The 14,443-nt window shown below is 42.0% G+C and overlaps 1 protein-coding gene across 1 annotated transcript in view; it reads right to left on the bottom strand.

Annotated features, from left to right (window-relative positions):
• LOC110497458 (melatonin receptor type 1A-A) overlaps positions 1-12,419 on the bottom strand; it is a 56,758-nt gene extending 44,339 nt beyond the window's left edge. The window contains exon 1 of the mRNA XM_021573568.3: positions 11,925-12,419. Within this exon, the coding sequence (XP_021429243.1) occupies positions 11,925-12,108 (184 nt within the window). The 5' untranslated portion in view covers positions 12,109-12,419. The remainder of the gene's footprint in view (positions 1-11,924) is intronic.
• Positions 12,420-14,443: the final 2,024 nt, after the last annotated feature.

The following is a 14,443-nucleotide window of genomic DNA, read 5'->3' as shown; positions in this document are numbered from 1 at the left end:
CTGTAACCAAGAAACGTGATCTTGCGAGCTAGCCACTTATCTAGCAACCAAATGCATAGCTGAAGCCCTGAGCTGGAGATAATTTATTTCTCCCTTTTTTTACGCTGTTGAAAATCATACCGCTGGTATTTCAAAATACCGCGGTATAGGGTATATACGGTCGGGTGCCCAAGCCTATTGAGCGTGTCTCTCGAAAACAGGTGGTGTTGACGTCTTTATGGAACAGCATGACAGCTCACTTTGATATTGTTTCGACTACGCAATAGAAGTTGACTACTGCAACTGGATTTAACAAATCGACCGGGTGCCAAAATGTACTCATTCCAAACCTTGTGAAGTAAATACAACACACTACATTCTGGTAATACTTTGCAAATGAACATGAACAGCAAAATTAACATTGCACTTCACAAGACAGGTTCAAAATGGGACTCTCCTTCTGTCTGGTACACTCCAATGACAGATATTGAGCAGCAGATTGTCAGAGAGGTGGACAAAAGCTTTGTTCACAACACCCATGTATTTTCCTGTCACTCAAACATGCTAGGCTGTCCATTGACCATCCAGATGATTAGGAAATACCAGACCTGTGTCAAATAGGAATAAATTAATGAATTTGTATGTCTGGTGTTGTGACTATATTAGGTTTCTCTTTTTGTTGTGGAATCTCTTTGAACGCAGTGCAATTTCTGTATATAATAGACACTTCTGTGAAAACACAAAATAAAATACTATCTAAACTAATCAAAATAATTGAATACTTTCTTATACTTTAGAGTTGCTGTTGGTTAGGTGTGTCTGGCACAATGGAATAGTACCAAAAGTACAAACCTCAATCTTGCTAATCGAAATATTGTAATACTTTCTTATACTTTAGAGTTGCTGTTGGTTAGGTGTGACTAGTACAATGGAATAGTCCCAAAAGTACAAACCTCAATCTTGTTTGATCCAGAGTTTAATTGGGATATAAAATGGTTTCCCTCTAGATTAAAATCAAACAGGACCCTGGGAGGAATCACTGCAATTAAAATATATCAATTTCCCTCCAAAATGAGGATTTGTCTTTTGTTTTTCCCTGAGCTCTCTAATTTGACGCCACTGCGCTGTGTGCCGATTTTACCTTAAAGAGGTTTAACAACAAAGCCAGTGGGATATTTAGGGGCCATAAACGCTTGTCGTAAATGGAGACATACGCAAAGCACTTAATGCCGTATTATATGCTTAGAAATCATGTATTACGCTTGGAGCTACAGCAACAGACTCTGGAGGGGCAGTGGGGTTTGGATTCTATGATGATCCAAAATAACATTAATGAAATGAAAACAAACTTTGGGGACATCCGGTAGCAAATCTAGTCATGCTTTGAGCTAAAGAACTTCATTGGGACTTGAAGATTGGATCTGAAGTTTACCGTAACACCATTGAAACTTGTAATGTGCATACATGAAAAGATTGATAGTACACAAATGGCTTGTAGACCTGATATAGCTTTTACACCAGACTCTATAATCGGACTCTGTGATATAGACATACTGTACATTTGGAAAGTATTCAGATCCTTTGACTTTTTCCACATTTGGTTACGTTGCAGCCGTATTCTAAAATGGAGGAAATTGTTTTTTCTTCCTCGTCAATCTACACATACAGTACCAGTCAAAAGTTTGGACAAATCAAAGTTTATTGTTCACGTGCACCGAATACAACAGCTTACTTACAGGCTCTAACCAACAGTGCAAAAAAGGTATTAGGTGAACAATAGGTAAGTAAAGAAATAAAAACAACAGTAAAAAAGACAGTGAAAAATAACAGTAGAGAGGCTATATACAGTAAGGAGGCTATAATAGTAGCGAGGCTACATAGTCGGGCTGATTGAGGTAGTAGCTACATGTAGGTATGGTTAGCGTAAAAAAGGGGTTGGCAGGTGGTGGGTGGCGGAACATAATGCAGAGAGCCCGTTTAGCCAATGTGCGGGGGCACTGGTTGGTTGGGCCAATTGAGGTACTATGTACATGAATGTATAGTTAAAGTGACTATGCATATGTGATAAACAGAGAGTAGCAGCAGTGTAAAAGAAGGGTTGGGGGGTAGCCATTTCAACTGGGTAGCCAGACATAGTCCAGGTAGCCATTTGACTACCTGTTCAGGAGTCTTATGACTTGGAGTTAAACACTGTTGAGAAGCCTTTTTGTCCTAGACTTAGCACTCCAGTACCGCTTGCCATGTGGTAGTAGAGAGAACAGTCTATGACTGGGGTGGCTGGGGTCTTTGACAATTTTTAGGGTAATCCTCTGACACTGCCTGGTGTAGAGGTCCTGAATGGCAGGCAGCTTAGCCCCAGTGATGTACTGGGCCGTATGCACTACCCTTTGTAGTGCCTTGCGGTCGGAGGCCGAGCAATTGCCATACCAGGCAGTGATGCAACCAGTCAGGATGCTCTCGATGTTGCAGCTGTAGAACCTTTTGAGGATCTGAGGACCCATGCCAAATAATTTTAGTTTCCTGAGGGGGAATAGGCATTGTCGTTCCCTCTTCAAGACTGTCTTGGTGTGTTTGGACCATTCTAGTTCATTGGTGATGTGGACACAATCAAACTTAAAGCTCTCAACCTGCTCCACTACAGCCCAGTCGATGAGAATGGGGGCATGCTCGGTCCTCCTTTTCCTGTACTCCACAATCATCTCCTTAGTCTTGGCTACGTTGAGGGATAGGTTGTTATTCTGGCACCACCCAGCCAGGTCTCTGACCTCGTCCCGATAGGCTGTCTTGTTGTTGTAGGTGATCAGGCCTACCACTGTTGTGTCGTCAGCAAACTTAATGATTGTGTTGGAGTTGTGCCTGGCCATGCAGTCGTGGGTGAACAGGGAGTACAGGAGGGGACTGAGCACGCACCCCTGAGGGGCCCCCGTGTTGAGGATCAGCGTGGCAGATGTGTTGCTACCTACCCTCACCATCTGGGGGGGGGGCCATCAGGAAGTCCAGGATCCAGTTGTAGAGGGAGGTGTTTAGTCCCAGGATCCTTAGCTTAATGATAAGCTTTGAGGGTACTATGGTGTTGAACGCTGAGCTGTAGTCAATGAATAGCATTCTCAGGTAGGTGTTCCTTTTGTCCAGGTGGGAAAGGGCAGTGTGGCGTGCAATAGAGATTGCATCATCTGTGGATCTGTTTGGGCGGTATGCAAATTGGAGTGGGTCTAGGGTTTCTGGGACAATGGTGTTGATGTGAGCCATCACCAGCCTTTCAAAGTACTTCATGGCTATGGACATGAGTGCTACGGGTCTGTAGTCATTTAGGCAGGTTGCCTTTGTGTTCTTGGGCACAGCGACTATGGTGGTCTGCTTGAAATATGTTGGTATTACAGACTCAATCAGGGACATGTTGAAAATGTCAGTGAAGATACCTGCCAGTTGGTCAACAGACGCCCGGAACTTCCGGGTTAGAGTCCCACACCTTGAAAGCGGCAGGTCTACCCTTTAGCTCAGTGTGAATGTTGCCTGTAAATGGCTACCCGGTTGAAAGAATACCAAGAGTGTGCAAAGCTGGCCTCCCGGGTGGCGCAGTGGTCTAAGGCACTACATCGCAGTGCTAGCTGTGCCACCAGAGATGCTGGGTTCGGGCCCAGGCTCTGTCGCACCCGGCCGCGACCGAGAGGCCCATGGGGCGGCGCACAATTGGCCCAGCACCGTACGGGTTAGGGAGGGTTTGGCTGGGAAGGATATCCTTGTCTCATCGTAAACTAGCGACTCGTGTGTCGGGCCGGGCGCAGTGCACGCTGACCAGATCACCAGGTGTACAGTGTTTCCTCCAACACATTGGTGTGGATGGCTTCCGGGTTGGATGTGCATTGTGTCAAGAAGCAGTGCGGCTAGGTTGTGTTTCGGAGGACGCATGGCTCTCGACCTACACCTCTCCCGAGTCCGTGCGGGAGTTGCAGCGATGAGACAAGACTGTAACTACTACCAATTGGGGAGGAAAAAGGGGTTAAAAAAAGTGTGCAAAGCTGTCATTAAAGGCAAAGGGTGGCCTTGATTTGTTTAACACTTTTTGGGTTACTACATGATTCCATATGTGTTATTTCATAGTTTTGATGTCTTCACTATTATTATACAATGTAGAAAATAGTAAAAATAAATACAGTGCCTTGCAAAAGTATTCGGCCCCCTTGAACTTTGCGACCTTTTGCCACATTTCAGGCTTCAAACATAAAGATATAAAACTGTATTCTTTTGTGAAGAATCAACAACAAGTGGGACACAATCATGAAGTGGAACGACATTTATTGGATATTTCAAACTTTTTTAACAAATCAAAAACTGAAAAATTGGGCGTGCAAAATTATTCAGCCCCTTTACTTTCAGTGCAGCAAACTCTCTCCAGAAGTTCAGTGAGGATCTCTGAATGATCCAATGTTGACCTAAATGACTAATGATGATAAATACAATCCACCTGTGTGTAATCAAGTCTCCGTATAAATGCACCTGCACTGTGATAGTCTCAGAGGTCCGTCAAAAGCGAAGAGAGCATCATGAAGAACAAGGAACACACCAGGCAGGTCCGAGATACTGTTGTGAAGAAGTTTAAGGCCGGATTTGGATACAAAAAGATTTCCCAAGCTTTAAACATCCCAAGGAGCACTGTGCAAGCGATAATATTGAAATGGAAGGAGTATCAGACCACTGCAAATCCACCAAGACCTGGCCGTCCCTCTAAACTTTCAGCTCATACAAGGAGAAGACTGATCAGAGATGCAGCCAAGAGGCCCATGATCACTCTGGATGAACTGCAGAGATCTACAGCTGAGGTGGGAGACTCTGTCCATAGGACAACAATCAGTCGTATATTGCACAAATCTGGCCTTTATGGAAGAGTGGCAAGAAGAAAGCCATTTCTTAAAGATATCCATAAAAAGTGTCGTTTAAAGTTTGCCACAAGCCACCTGGGAGACACACCAAACATGTGGAAGAAGGTGCTCTGGTCAGATGAAACCAAAATTGAATTTTTGCCAACAATGCAAAACGTTATGTTTGGCGTAAAAGCAACACAGCTGAACACACCATCCCCACTGTCAAACATGGTGGTGGCAGCATCATGGTTTGGGCCTGCTTTTCTTCAGCAGGGACAGGGAAGATGGTTAAAATTGATGGGAAGATGGATGGAGCCAAATACAGGACCATTCTGGAAGAAAACCTGATGGAGTCTGCAAAAGACCTGAGACTGGGACGGAGATTTGTCTTCCAACAAGACAATGATCCAAAACATAAAGCAAAATCTACAATGGAATGGTTAAAAAATAAACATATCCAGGTGTTAGAATGGCCAAGTCAAAGTCCAGACCTGAATCCAATCGAGAATCTGTGGAAAGAACTGAAAACTGCTGTTCACAAATGCTCTCCATCCAACCTCACTGAGCTCGAGCTGTTTTGCAAGGAGGAATGGGAAAAAATGTCAGTCTCTCGATGTGCAAAACTGATAGAGACATACCCCAAGCGACTTACAGCTGTAATCGCAGCAAAAGGTGGCGCTACAAAGTATTAACTTAAGGGGGCTGAATAATTTTGCACGCCCAATTTTTCAGTTTTTGATTTGTTAAAAAAGTTTGAAATATCCAATAAATGTCGTTCCACTTCATGATTGTGTCCCACTTGTTTTTGATTCTTCACAAAAAAATACAGTTTTATATCTTTATGTTTGAAGCCTGAAATGTGGCAAAAGGTCGCAAAGTTCAAGGGGGCCGAATACTTTTGCAAGGCACTGTAACAAATTTGGAATGAGTAGGTATGATCAAACTTTTGACTGGTACTGTAATACCCCATCATGACAAAGCAAAACAGGTTTTTAGAAATATTACCAAATTTCTTGAAACAAAATGGAAATATCACATTTACATTAGTAATCAGACCGTTTACTCAGTACTTTGTTGAAGTACCTTTGGCTGAGATTTCAGCCTTGAGTCTTCTTGGGTATGACGCTACAAGTTTGGCACACCTGTATTTGGGGAGTTTCTCTCATTCTTCTCTGCAGATCCTCTCAAGCTCTGTCAGGCCATAGTGAAGGAAGTGTTCTCATGATGTCACATTCTGACCTTTATTTCCTTTGTTTTTGTATTTAGTTAGTATGGTCAGGGCGTGAGTTGGGTGGGCAGTCTATGTTTGATTTTCTATGATTTGGGGATTTCTATGTTTCGGCCTAGTATGGTTCTCAATCAGAGGCAGGTGTCATTAGTTGTCTCTGATTGAGAATCATACTTAGGTAGCCTGGGTTGCACTGTTTGTTTGTGGGTGATTGTCTATGTTGATGGCTTGTTTCAGCGCAGCTTGCATTAGCTTCACGGTTGTTATTTTGTTTACTGGTTTTGTATAGTTTTCAGTGTTCACTACTTTCTTTATTAAAGATTTACCATGGACACTTACCACGCTGCATATTGGTCCTCTGATCCTTTTCGCCTCTCCTCCTCAGATGAAGAGGAGGACGACCGTGACACATGAGGGTAAACACAGAATACTTTCCATTCCACATCAGAGACAGAAAAACACAATCTGAGGATATTATACTATTTTTTTGCATGCACAAATCATTTCAAAGTAACTTTATATGAAGTTATGTGGTTATGATTGTTGCCCTTGTGAGGTAACTAAGGGATCTGGGAGTGAGGTCTAATGTATTTACAGCCAGGAAAGCCATGATGCATAACCCACAAGACATGCCACCAGAGGTCTCTTCACAATCCCCAAGTCCAGAACAGGTGCACAGTACTACATAGAGACATGACTACATTGAACTCTATTCCACATCAGATACAAGCAGTAGAATCAGATTTTGAAAAACAGGTACAAATACCAGTGGTGTAAAGTACTTAAGTTAAAATACTTTAAAGTACTACTTAAGTCATTTTTGGGGGTATCTGTACTTTACTATTTATATTTTTGACAACTTTTACTTCACTACATTTCTAAAGAAAATAATGTACTCTTTACTCCATACATTTTCCCTGACACCCAAAAGTACTCGTTACATTTTGAATGCTAAGCAGGAAAAGGGTCCAATTCACACATTATCAAGAGAACATCCCTGGTCATCTCTACTGCCTCTAATCTGGCGGTCTCACTAAACACAAAAGCTTTCTTTGTAAATTACATCTGAGTGTTGGAGTGTGCCCCTTGCTTATTGTACATTTTTTTCAAAAACAAGAAAATGGTGCCATCTGATTTGCATAATATAAGGAATTTGAAGTGAATTTGACTTTTGATACTTAAGTATAATTAAAACCAAATACTTTTACTCAAGTAGCATTTTATTGGGCGACTTTCACTTTTACTTGAGTCATTTTCTATTAAGATATCTTTACTTTAAATTTTAAAAAATGTGGAGCGGGGCTTCACATCTATTTTCAGGTCTCTCCAGAGATGTTGTATTGGGTTCAAGTATGAGCTCTGGCTGGGCCACTCATGGATTTTCAGAGACTTGTCCCGAAGCCACTCCTGCGTTGTCTTGGCTGTGTGCTTAGTGTTGTTGTCCTGTTGGAAGGTGAACATTCACCCCAGTCTGAGGTCCTGAGCACTCTGGAGCAGGTTTTCCATCAAGGATCTCTCTGTACTTTGCTCCATTCATCTTTCCCTTGATCCTGACTAGTTTCCCAGTCCCTGCCACGGAAAAACATCCCCAAAGCATGATACTGCCACTACCATGCTTCACCATAGGGATGGGGCCAAGTTTCCTCCAGACGTGACACTTGGCATTCAGGCCAAAGAGTTCAATCTTGGTTTCATCAGACCAGAGAATCTTGTTTCTCGTGGTCTGAGTCTCTTTAAGGGCCTTTTGGCAAACTCCAAGCTGGCTGTCATGTGCCTTTTAATGAGGACTGGCTTCCGTCTGGCCACTCTACCATAAAGGCCTGTTTGGTGGAGTGCTGCAGAGATGGTTATCCTTCTGGAAGGTTCCCCCATCTCCACAGAGAAAGTCTGGAGCTCTGTCAGAGTGACCATCGGGTTCTTGGTCACCTACCTGACCAAGAACCTTCTCCCCCGATTGCTCAGTTTGGCCGGGCGGCAAGCTCTAGGAAGAGTCTTGGTGGTTCCAAACCTTCCATTTAAGAATGGGGACCTGCAAAAATGTTTTGGTACCCTTCCCCAGATATTGTGCCTCAACACAATCCTGTCTCGGAGCTCTACGGACAATTCCTTCAAACTCATGGCTTGGATTTTGCTCTGACATGCAAGGTCAAATGTGACCTTTATATAGACAGGTGTGTGCCTTTCCAAACCATGTCCAATCAATTGAATTTACCACAGGTGTACTCCAATCAAGTTGTAAACACATCTTAAGGAAGATCAACCGCAACAGGATGTACCTACCTGAGCTCAATTTCGAGTTTAATAGTAAAGAATCTGAATACTTATCTAAATAAGGTCTTTCTGTTTTTTATTTATTCAAACAATTGCAAAAAAATATAAAAACCTATTTTCACTTTGTCATTATGGGTAATTGTGTGTAGATTAATGAGGAAATGTTTGTTTTCATCCATGTTAGAATTAGGCTGTAATGTAACAAAATGTTGAAAAAGTCAAGGGATCTGAAAATATTCCCGAATGCACTTTACATGTATGTCATGTCTTCAAGTTCTCTGTTGCCAAGATGTACTGTCTGTTACAACCTGAATGATGAATTGAATTGAATGACTTGCCCTCAATCATACACAACATGAGAAGTAAACACTGTTGTTGTGCCTGGTGTACTACAAACACACACACAAGCGTGTGCGTGCATGTAGCATCTATACAAAACTTTGGCACACAAACAACATTCTGCTTCTGAAAGGATGGAAAACAATGCTACATCGCTGGGTTGAGAGAGAGTGCTTCAGATCAGAGTTCAATGTGCAGTCACACACACACACACTCTCCTGCGGCACAGCCATTCTGTTCGCTGGCAGAGGGGCAGGCCACATGGGCAGATAGACCTAGAAAGTACAAAAGAAAAGTTTCTGTGTCAATCAATATGGCTGCCATGAGGTATACGATTTGCCAATGCAGGGTTTCTCCTTTTCTTTGGCTTGAATAGAAGGACAGGCACCATCTTTGGGAACTGGGCTGAGAAATTGCAAACGCTCCTGAAAGGCATGAACCTAAGGATACAGGGAAACCGGGTGGCTGGCCTGCTTAAGGGATGTTAGTACTTGCCAAATGCTGTTGTGGAAACAGTGTTAAGAGAGAGAAATCATTTTTTTCACGTGACTCACGTGAAAAAAGCCTGTGACATACGTCCATTATTGATGACATCATACAAAGCTAATTATTGTTGTGTAGAAAGCTGACAAAAGACTGAATGGATATTAATGTCAATGTACTGTAAATGGTTTCATAGAAAGAAAATATTCTAACTAGGGTTGGGCGGTATTTCATACCTTCATACCGTTCCTGGACCATACCGGGGTATACGGTACTGCCAGCAGTCCAGACAGGGGGCGCTATTTCTTTCCAAGCATAAAAATTATATTAAATGAATATAAAAGCAAGGCAGCGGGGATCTTAATCGAGGGCGGGATTAATTGTCTCGGCTGTAACCAAGACGCTTGATCTAGCAAGTTAGCCACTTAGCCAGCAAGTTAGCAAACCAAATGCCTAGCTGGAGACCTAAACTGGAGATTATTGATTTGGCACATCTTAGATACTTAACATATTGTTAGTTTTAAGCAGTGCTACTTCAGCTACTCTGAACTGGAAAAAAAACGGCTTCATATCAATAGTCTAAAGTTGCTTCCTCGACTTGTCTCCTTTCCTTCATCTGCACTGATGTGAATGGGCAGGGCTGGACTGGACAGGTGAAGCAGTTTAATAATTCGGGACTACAATTAGGACTTTCAAACCAGTGCAAATGAAGGACATGAGACAAGGAGTTGGCGTCACTTTAGACTGTTGAGATGCAGCCATTATTGATTCAGAAGAAGGAGAAGGAACCGCGTCAGACTGTTGAGATGAACAGAGAGACTGCACTTGATAAATCAATTGAACTCTGTGCACTTACATTTAAATGAATCGGACCTCCCCTCCTCAAAGATCAAAGATGTGCTCCCTAAATAAGTATCTGTGTTTGTCACAGACTGGGCAGCATAAAATGTCATCAAACTTGTAATATCACATTTAAAAATATATATATATCTATTTTCTCTGCACCTGACGGTATCTTCGATTCTATTTACTGTATAAACTATTAAAAGCTCATATCCAGGACACAGCGATTGTGCAATTTGGTGTATGTTTTTTCAAATGGAAGTGATTACAAGGATAAATAAAGATAGAGAGGGGGGTGGGACGAGGAATTACAGGAAGTCTTTATAATAACCATATTCATCACATTAGGGGGAGGGCCTTAATTTGACTGGCACAAATCCATTTGGTTTAATTCACAAAACAAATCCTCTGCGTTTGACATTATTTCTAGGCTGTGACAAACAAACGCAACTAATAACATGAAACATCAAAGACAATAAAACTAATTTGGGGGGTAAAAAAAATAGTGATTTAGCTAGATACACATTCCAGTAAACGATAAAGCACTCAAATCTATCTACAATGTGGGCTCGTCTAGAAATCCAATCTGTCATTGAATGGCCAGAGCGGCACCGGAGCGCAAAGCATGTCCATTTGGTATTTGGAGAACACACCAGTCTGTAATAATGTAGGACAAAATGTATATTTTCTCAACAGCCTAACTTCTATCTGGCGCACATTTTATCTGTAGCTTATCAAATCACGATGTACTTAATTTTTATGATGTGTATATTATTGCGTTTTCTCACACAATAATGCCATAGGTTCTTATCACAGGGTTACAGCAGTACAGTACTTCGGAATATAATCATCCAAACAATACGTTAAATTATCACGCCACAGTACAATACTATAACGAATTTAAGATATCCACACTACACAACATACAACATTATCCCATAAACATCACTATGCTACATTATATAATATCTGGTGTGGGCTGGTCGAGACACAGCAGCCCCACTCCGATCCCAATTCATAAAACCGAAGTGACGCACGTTCCGTCACCTAAATCCAAATGTTCCATTGAAAAATAAAACGGATAGTACAAGACGTTCTCATTCAACTTCCAAGTTTAGTTACATGCTATTGATAGGATGTGAAACGCAATCCCCAGCTAAGCATGCCGAGGCTGTGGCGCAAATGTTTCCTAAAATACACTGCTGTCCATTCTGTAGTTTCTCTTGAGTGGCTTCGGGCGACGCGTGTCAATCAATCCCCGCGAGTCTATTTTTCATTCTTGGAAGAGCCTCATTCGTTGACACTCTCTAGTTATTATTTCGTCTTTGCTCGCTCGGAGTTTAAACAGAGAAGTGTTTAGTTAGACATGGTTATTCGGTCTGGTCAGAGCAGCTTGCGCGTCCATACACGGTTATAATACGAGGGCGATAATCTAACTTTCATGACATGCCGATTTAGGCATCCTTGACTAGCCTATATAAAAACCTACCGGTATATAACATACATTGTTTGGGGTATAACATCATAAGGTATCAAATCAGGCTACCAACATTGACACGGAATCCTCTATAACGCTCGGGTAGCTACCTCCAAATGGCAATGGGACATTACTTTCACCGTAGCTTTAAACCCAAGCTAAATTAATTGGGATAGACCAATGCGCTTTATTGGTTTTCATCGATGTATGTAGTACGCCTATCACAATTTCTGAATCCGAAATAAGCCTACTTTCCTTGTTCATTTCGACAATTGCGCGCGAAGTGTACACAGATTTACCCAAACGCAGGTCTATTGTTGTCATATTTTGGACTCAAATGTATCAAAACAACAATGTTGTGTCAATTACAACACTTTGAAACTTGTTTATAAACACAATACAATACTTTGGCTCCTCCGACCTCATGCACAATATTACTCACCTGCATTCCTTAGCTTCTTATTCCGGTAGACAGAGAATATCACCAAAAGGTTGCCCAAAATATCAACCACTATAGTGAATATGAGGAAGCACCCCAAAGTTGTAGTAACCCACGGAGGGCGATTCAGCACTTCCTCGTACGGGTCCAGCGACGACCTGTTCAGATAAGACCCATTGATAATCATTGTATATTTTGTAACTTTTCCAATTAGCGAAGTAAACGTGCCGCCCGTCCCATAAAATGTAGTCTACATTTTGGATACAGGGATGCCGTGGTATTCTCCCGTGGCTTTCCTCCTCTCCATATTGCCCGTTTATAGCTCCCGTAGACAACCTTCTGTTTATCCTTCTAGTCACAATGCTCGCGTGTCAGAGTCTAGACGTACATGGCTATATGTGTACGCATCACATTGTTGGTATGTGACATTCAGAGGCAACTCCAAACCTTCCCATGTTAACATTGTGTTATTACAGTGAGCCTGTCGTGGGTGGTGACGGGTAAGTGGTAGCCTAATGCTGCCTCTCAGCGCCCGAAAGAGGGAAAAACAGTGGACGGCACGCGGCGGCACTCCTTTTTTTTCCCGGGTGTGTTTTGAAGCCTGGCTGCGAGCTCTCCTCGCAATTATTGCTTTGCTTTGCTTCCAGCGACTCGTTCATTTATTCATGCGTTCGTTGATCATTATTTCTGAGGAATAGTTCATATTTTATCCATTCCCACATCGATGTATTCACACTTAAATAAGCAGATAGCATGCACCTTTTATAACATGTCGATATAAGGATGTTGACTAGCCTATGGCATTATTAAAATGATCCTAATGATTATGCTTAATATCAATTATTGGAATTGATTCCAATTACTATGATAGAGAAAGTATTATTTATTCAAATAACATATGTACAATTGTTATGGAGAGACAGAAAGATTTAGACAGATGTACGGATGTAAATCCAGAAGATATGTTAGATCACAATATATAGGTCAGGATGAGAGAATATAATGTCATGTGCATCTCTCTCTCTCTCTCTCTCTCTCTCTCTCTCTCTCAATGTGTATGTGTTGCAAAGCAGAATCCACATGATTAGTACCACAGAATATCAAGATAAACTACAAACTCTGAAAATAGAAACATGAATTGCATCTCAAATGGCACCCCATGCACTAGTTCTGCTCAAGGCTCATTGGGATCTGATCAAAGGTAGTGCACTATATAGTAATGTGCAGACTTATCGAGACAGGTTGAGGAGACTGCTTGTAGCTGAGCTGGGGGAATATAGTGGAACTGACTCGAAACGGCTACGGTTACGGTTATGTTTATTTTACCAAAGGAAACTGCGCCCCTGCGACCTATAAGTACATTTATGATCGCTTTATTCTGCACAAATGCCCACACACACGCACGTACAAGCACACACACACACACACACAGACACACACAAATGTCAGCACATGGCAGGTACTTTACACTTCCACCTCCCCTTATACACACACACACACACGCTGTTGAGGGGTTGTCACCCAAACCTCCTCTGCCATGCGAACGCAACTTTAATGTGGAGACATCCCACTAATATGTCTGCTGTGAGTATGGCAGTTCATTAAAAAGGTTGTGTGGGCTATGTTCTCTCTCTCTCTCTCTCTCTCTCTCTAATTCTCTCTCCCCTTCTGTCTTTCATTCACTCTCTTTCCCTCCAGCTCTCCCTCTCCCCATTATCCTTCTGTGTGTGTGTGTGTGTGTGTGTGTGTGTGTGTGTGTGTGTGTGTGTGTGTGTGTGTGTGTGTGTGTCTCAGTGACAGAGTCCAGATGCCGTGAGCCAGACCACCAACTCAAAATAGTCTGTCTCACAGTAGAAGGTAGGTCCATCTGTTCAAATTACCTTTATAATCAACCCAGAACATCAGCAGTTTGTGTGTTGGATTAACGTTGGGCTAATTCCAAACCCTAGGCTCTAGGCTTGGTTATTGTCAGCATATTTATCCTTTAATACAAGTAAATTAGGATCCTAATTATCAGACTGATTACCGCTGCACTATCATTCTGGAAGAGATACCATTGAAGCTGTTTTGCCCGAGTGGTGTTGCAGAAAAAACCATTTTAAAAGTAATTGGATCATATTCAACCAGTCAGAAAACAGATGCCACAGCGCCGCATTTTGCAGAAGTAAAACCAGCACTTGTCGTCTTTGCAGAGAAAGGCACATCGAGTACCAAGACATAAACCAACTAGGTCTCACAGTCTCACGTCAGAATTAGACGTTCGTCCAACTTTCTCAAACATCAACTTTCGAAGTATATTATTGTAGTGTTTAAGGTTAAGTTTAGGCATTAGCTTAGAGTTTTTAAGGTTAGGGTTTAAGTTGAGGCGTTATCCCAAAAATCTTAAAGTTAGGCATTAACTCAGCATGGTTAAGGTAAGGGTTGAGGTTTGGGATAGGCTTGAAAAAAAATCACAAAAAACAACTTTCTATCGCTGGATTCGAACTTGCAACCTTTGGAATCAGAGGCAGATGCTTAGCAAA

This window comes from Oncorhynchus mykiss, chromosome 19 (assembly GCF_057628025.1).
Source record: "Oncorhynchus mykiss isolate SJ-2025 chromosome 19, ASM5762802v1, whole genome shotgun sequence".
Classification (NCBI taxonomy): Eukaryota; Metazoa; Chordata; class Actinopteri; order Salmoniformes; family Salmonidae; genus Oncorhynchus; species Oncorhynchus mykiss.
This window is presented reverse-complemented; position numbering and strand designations above follow the sequence as displayed.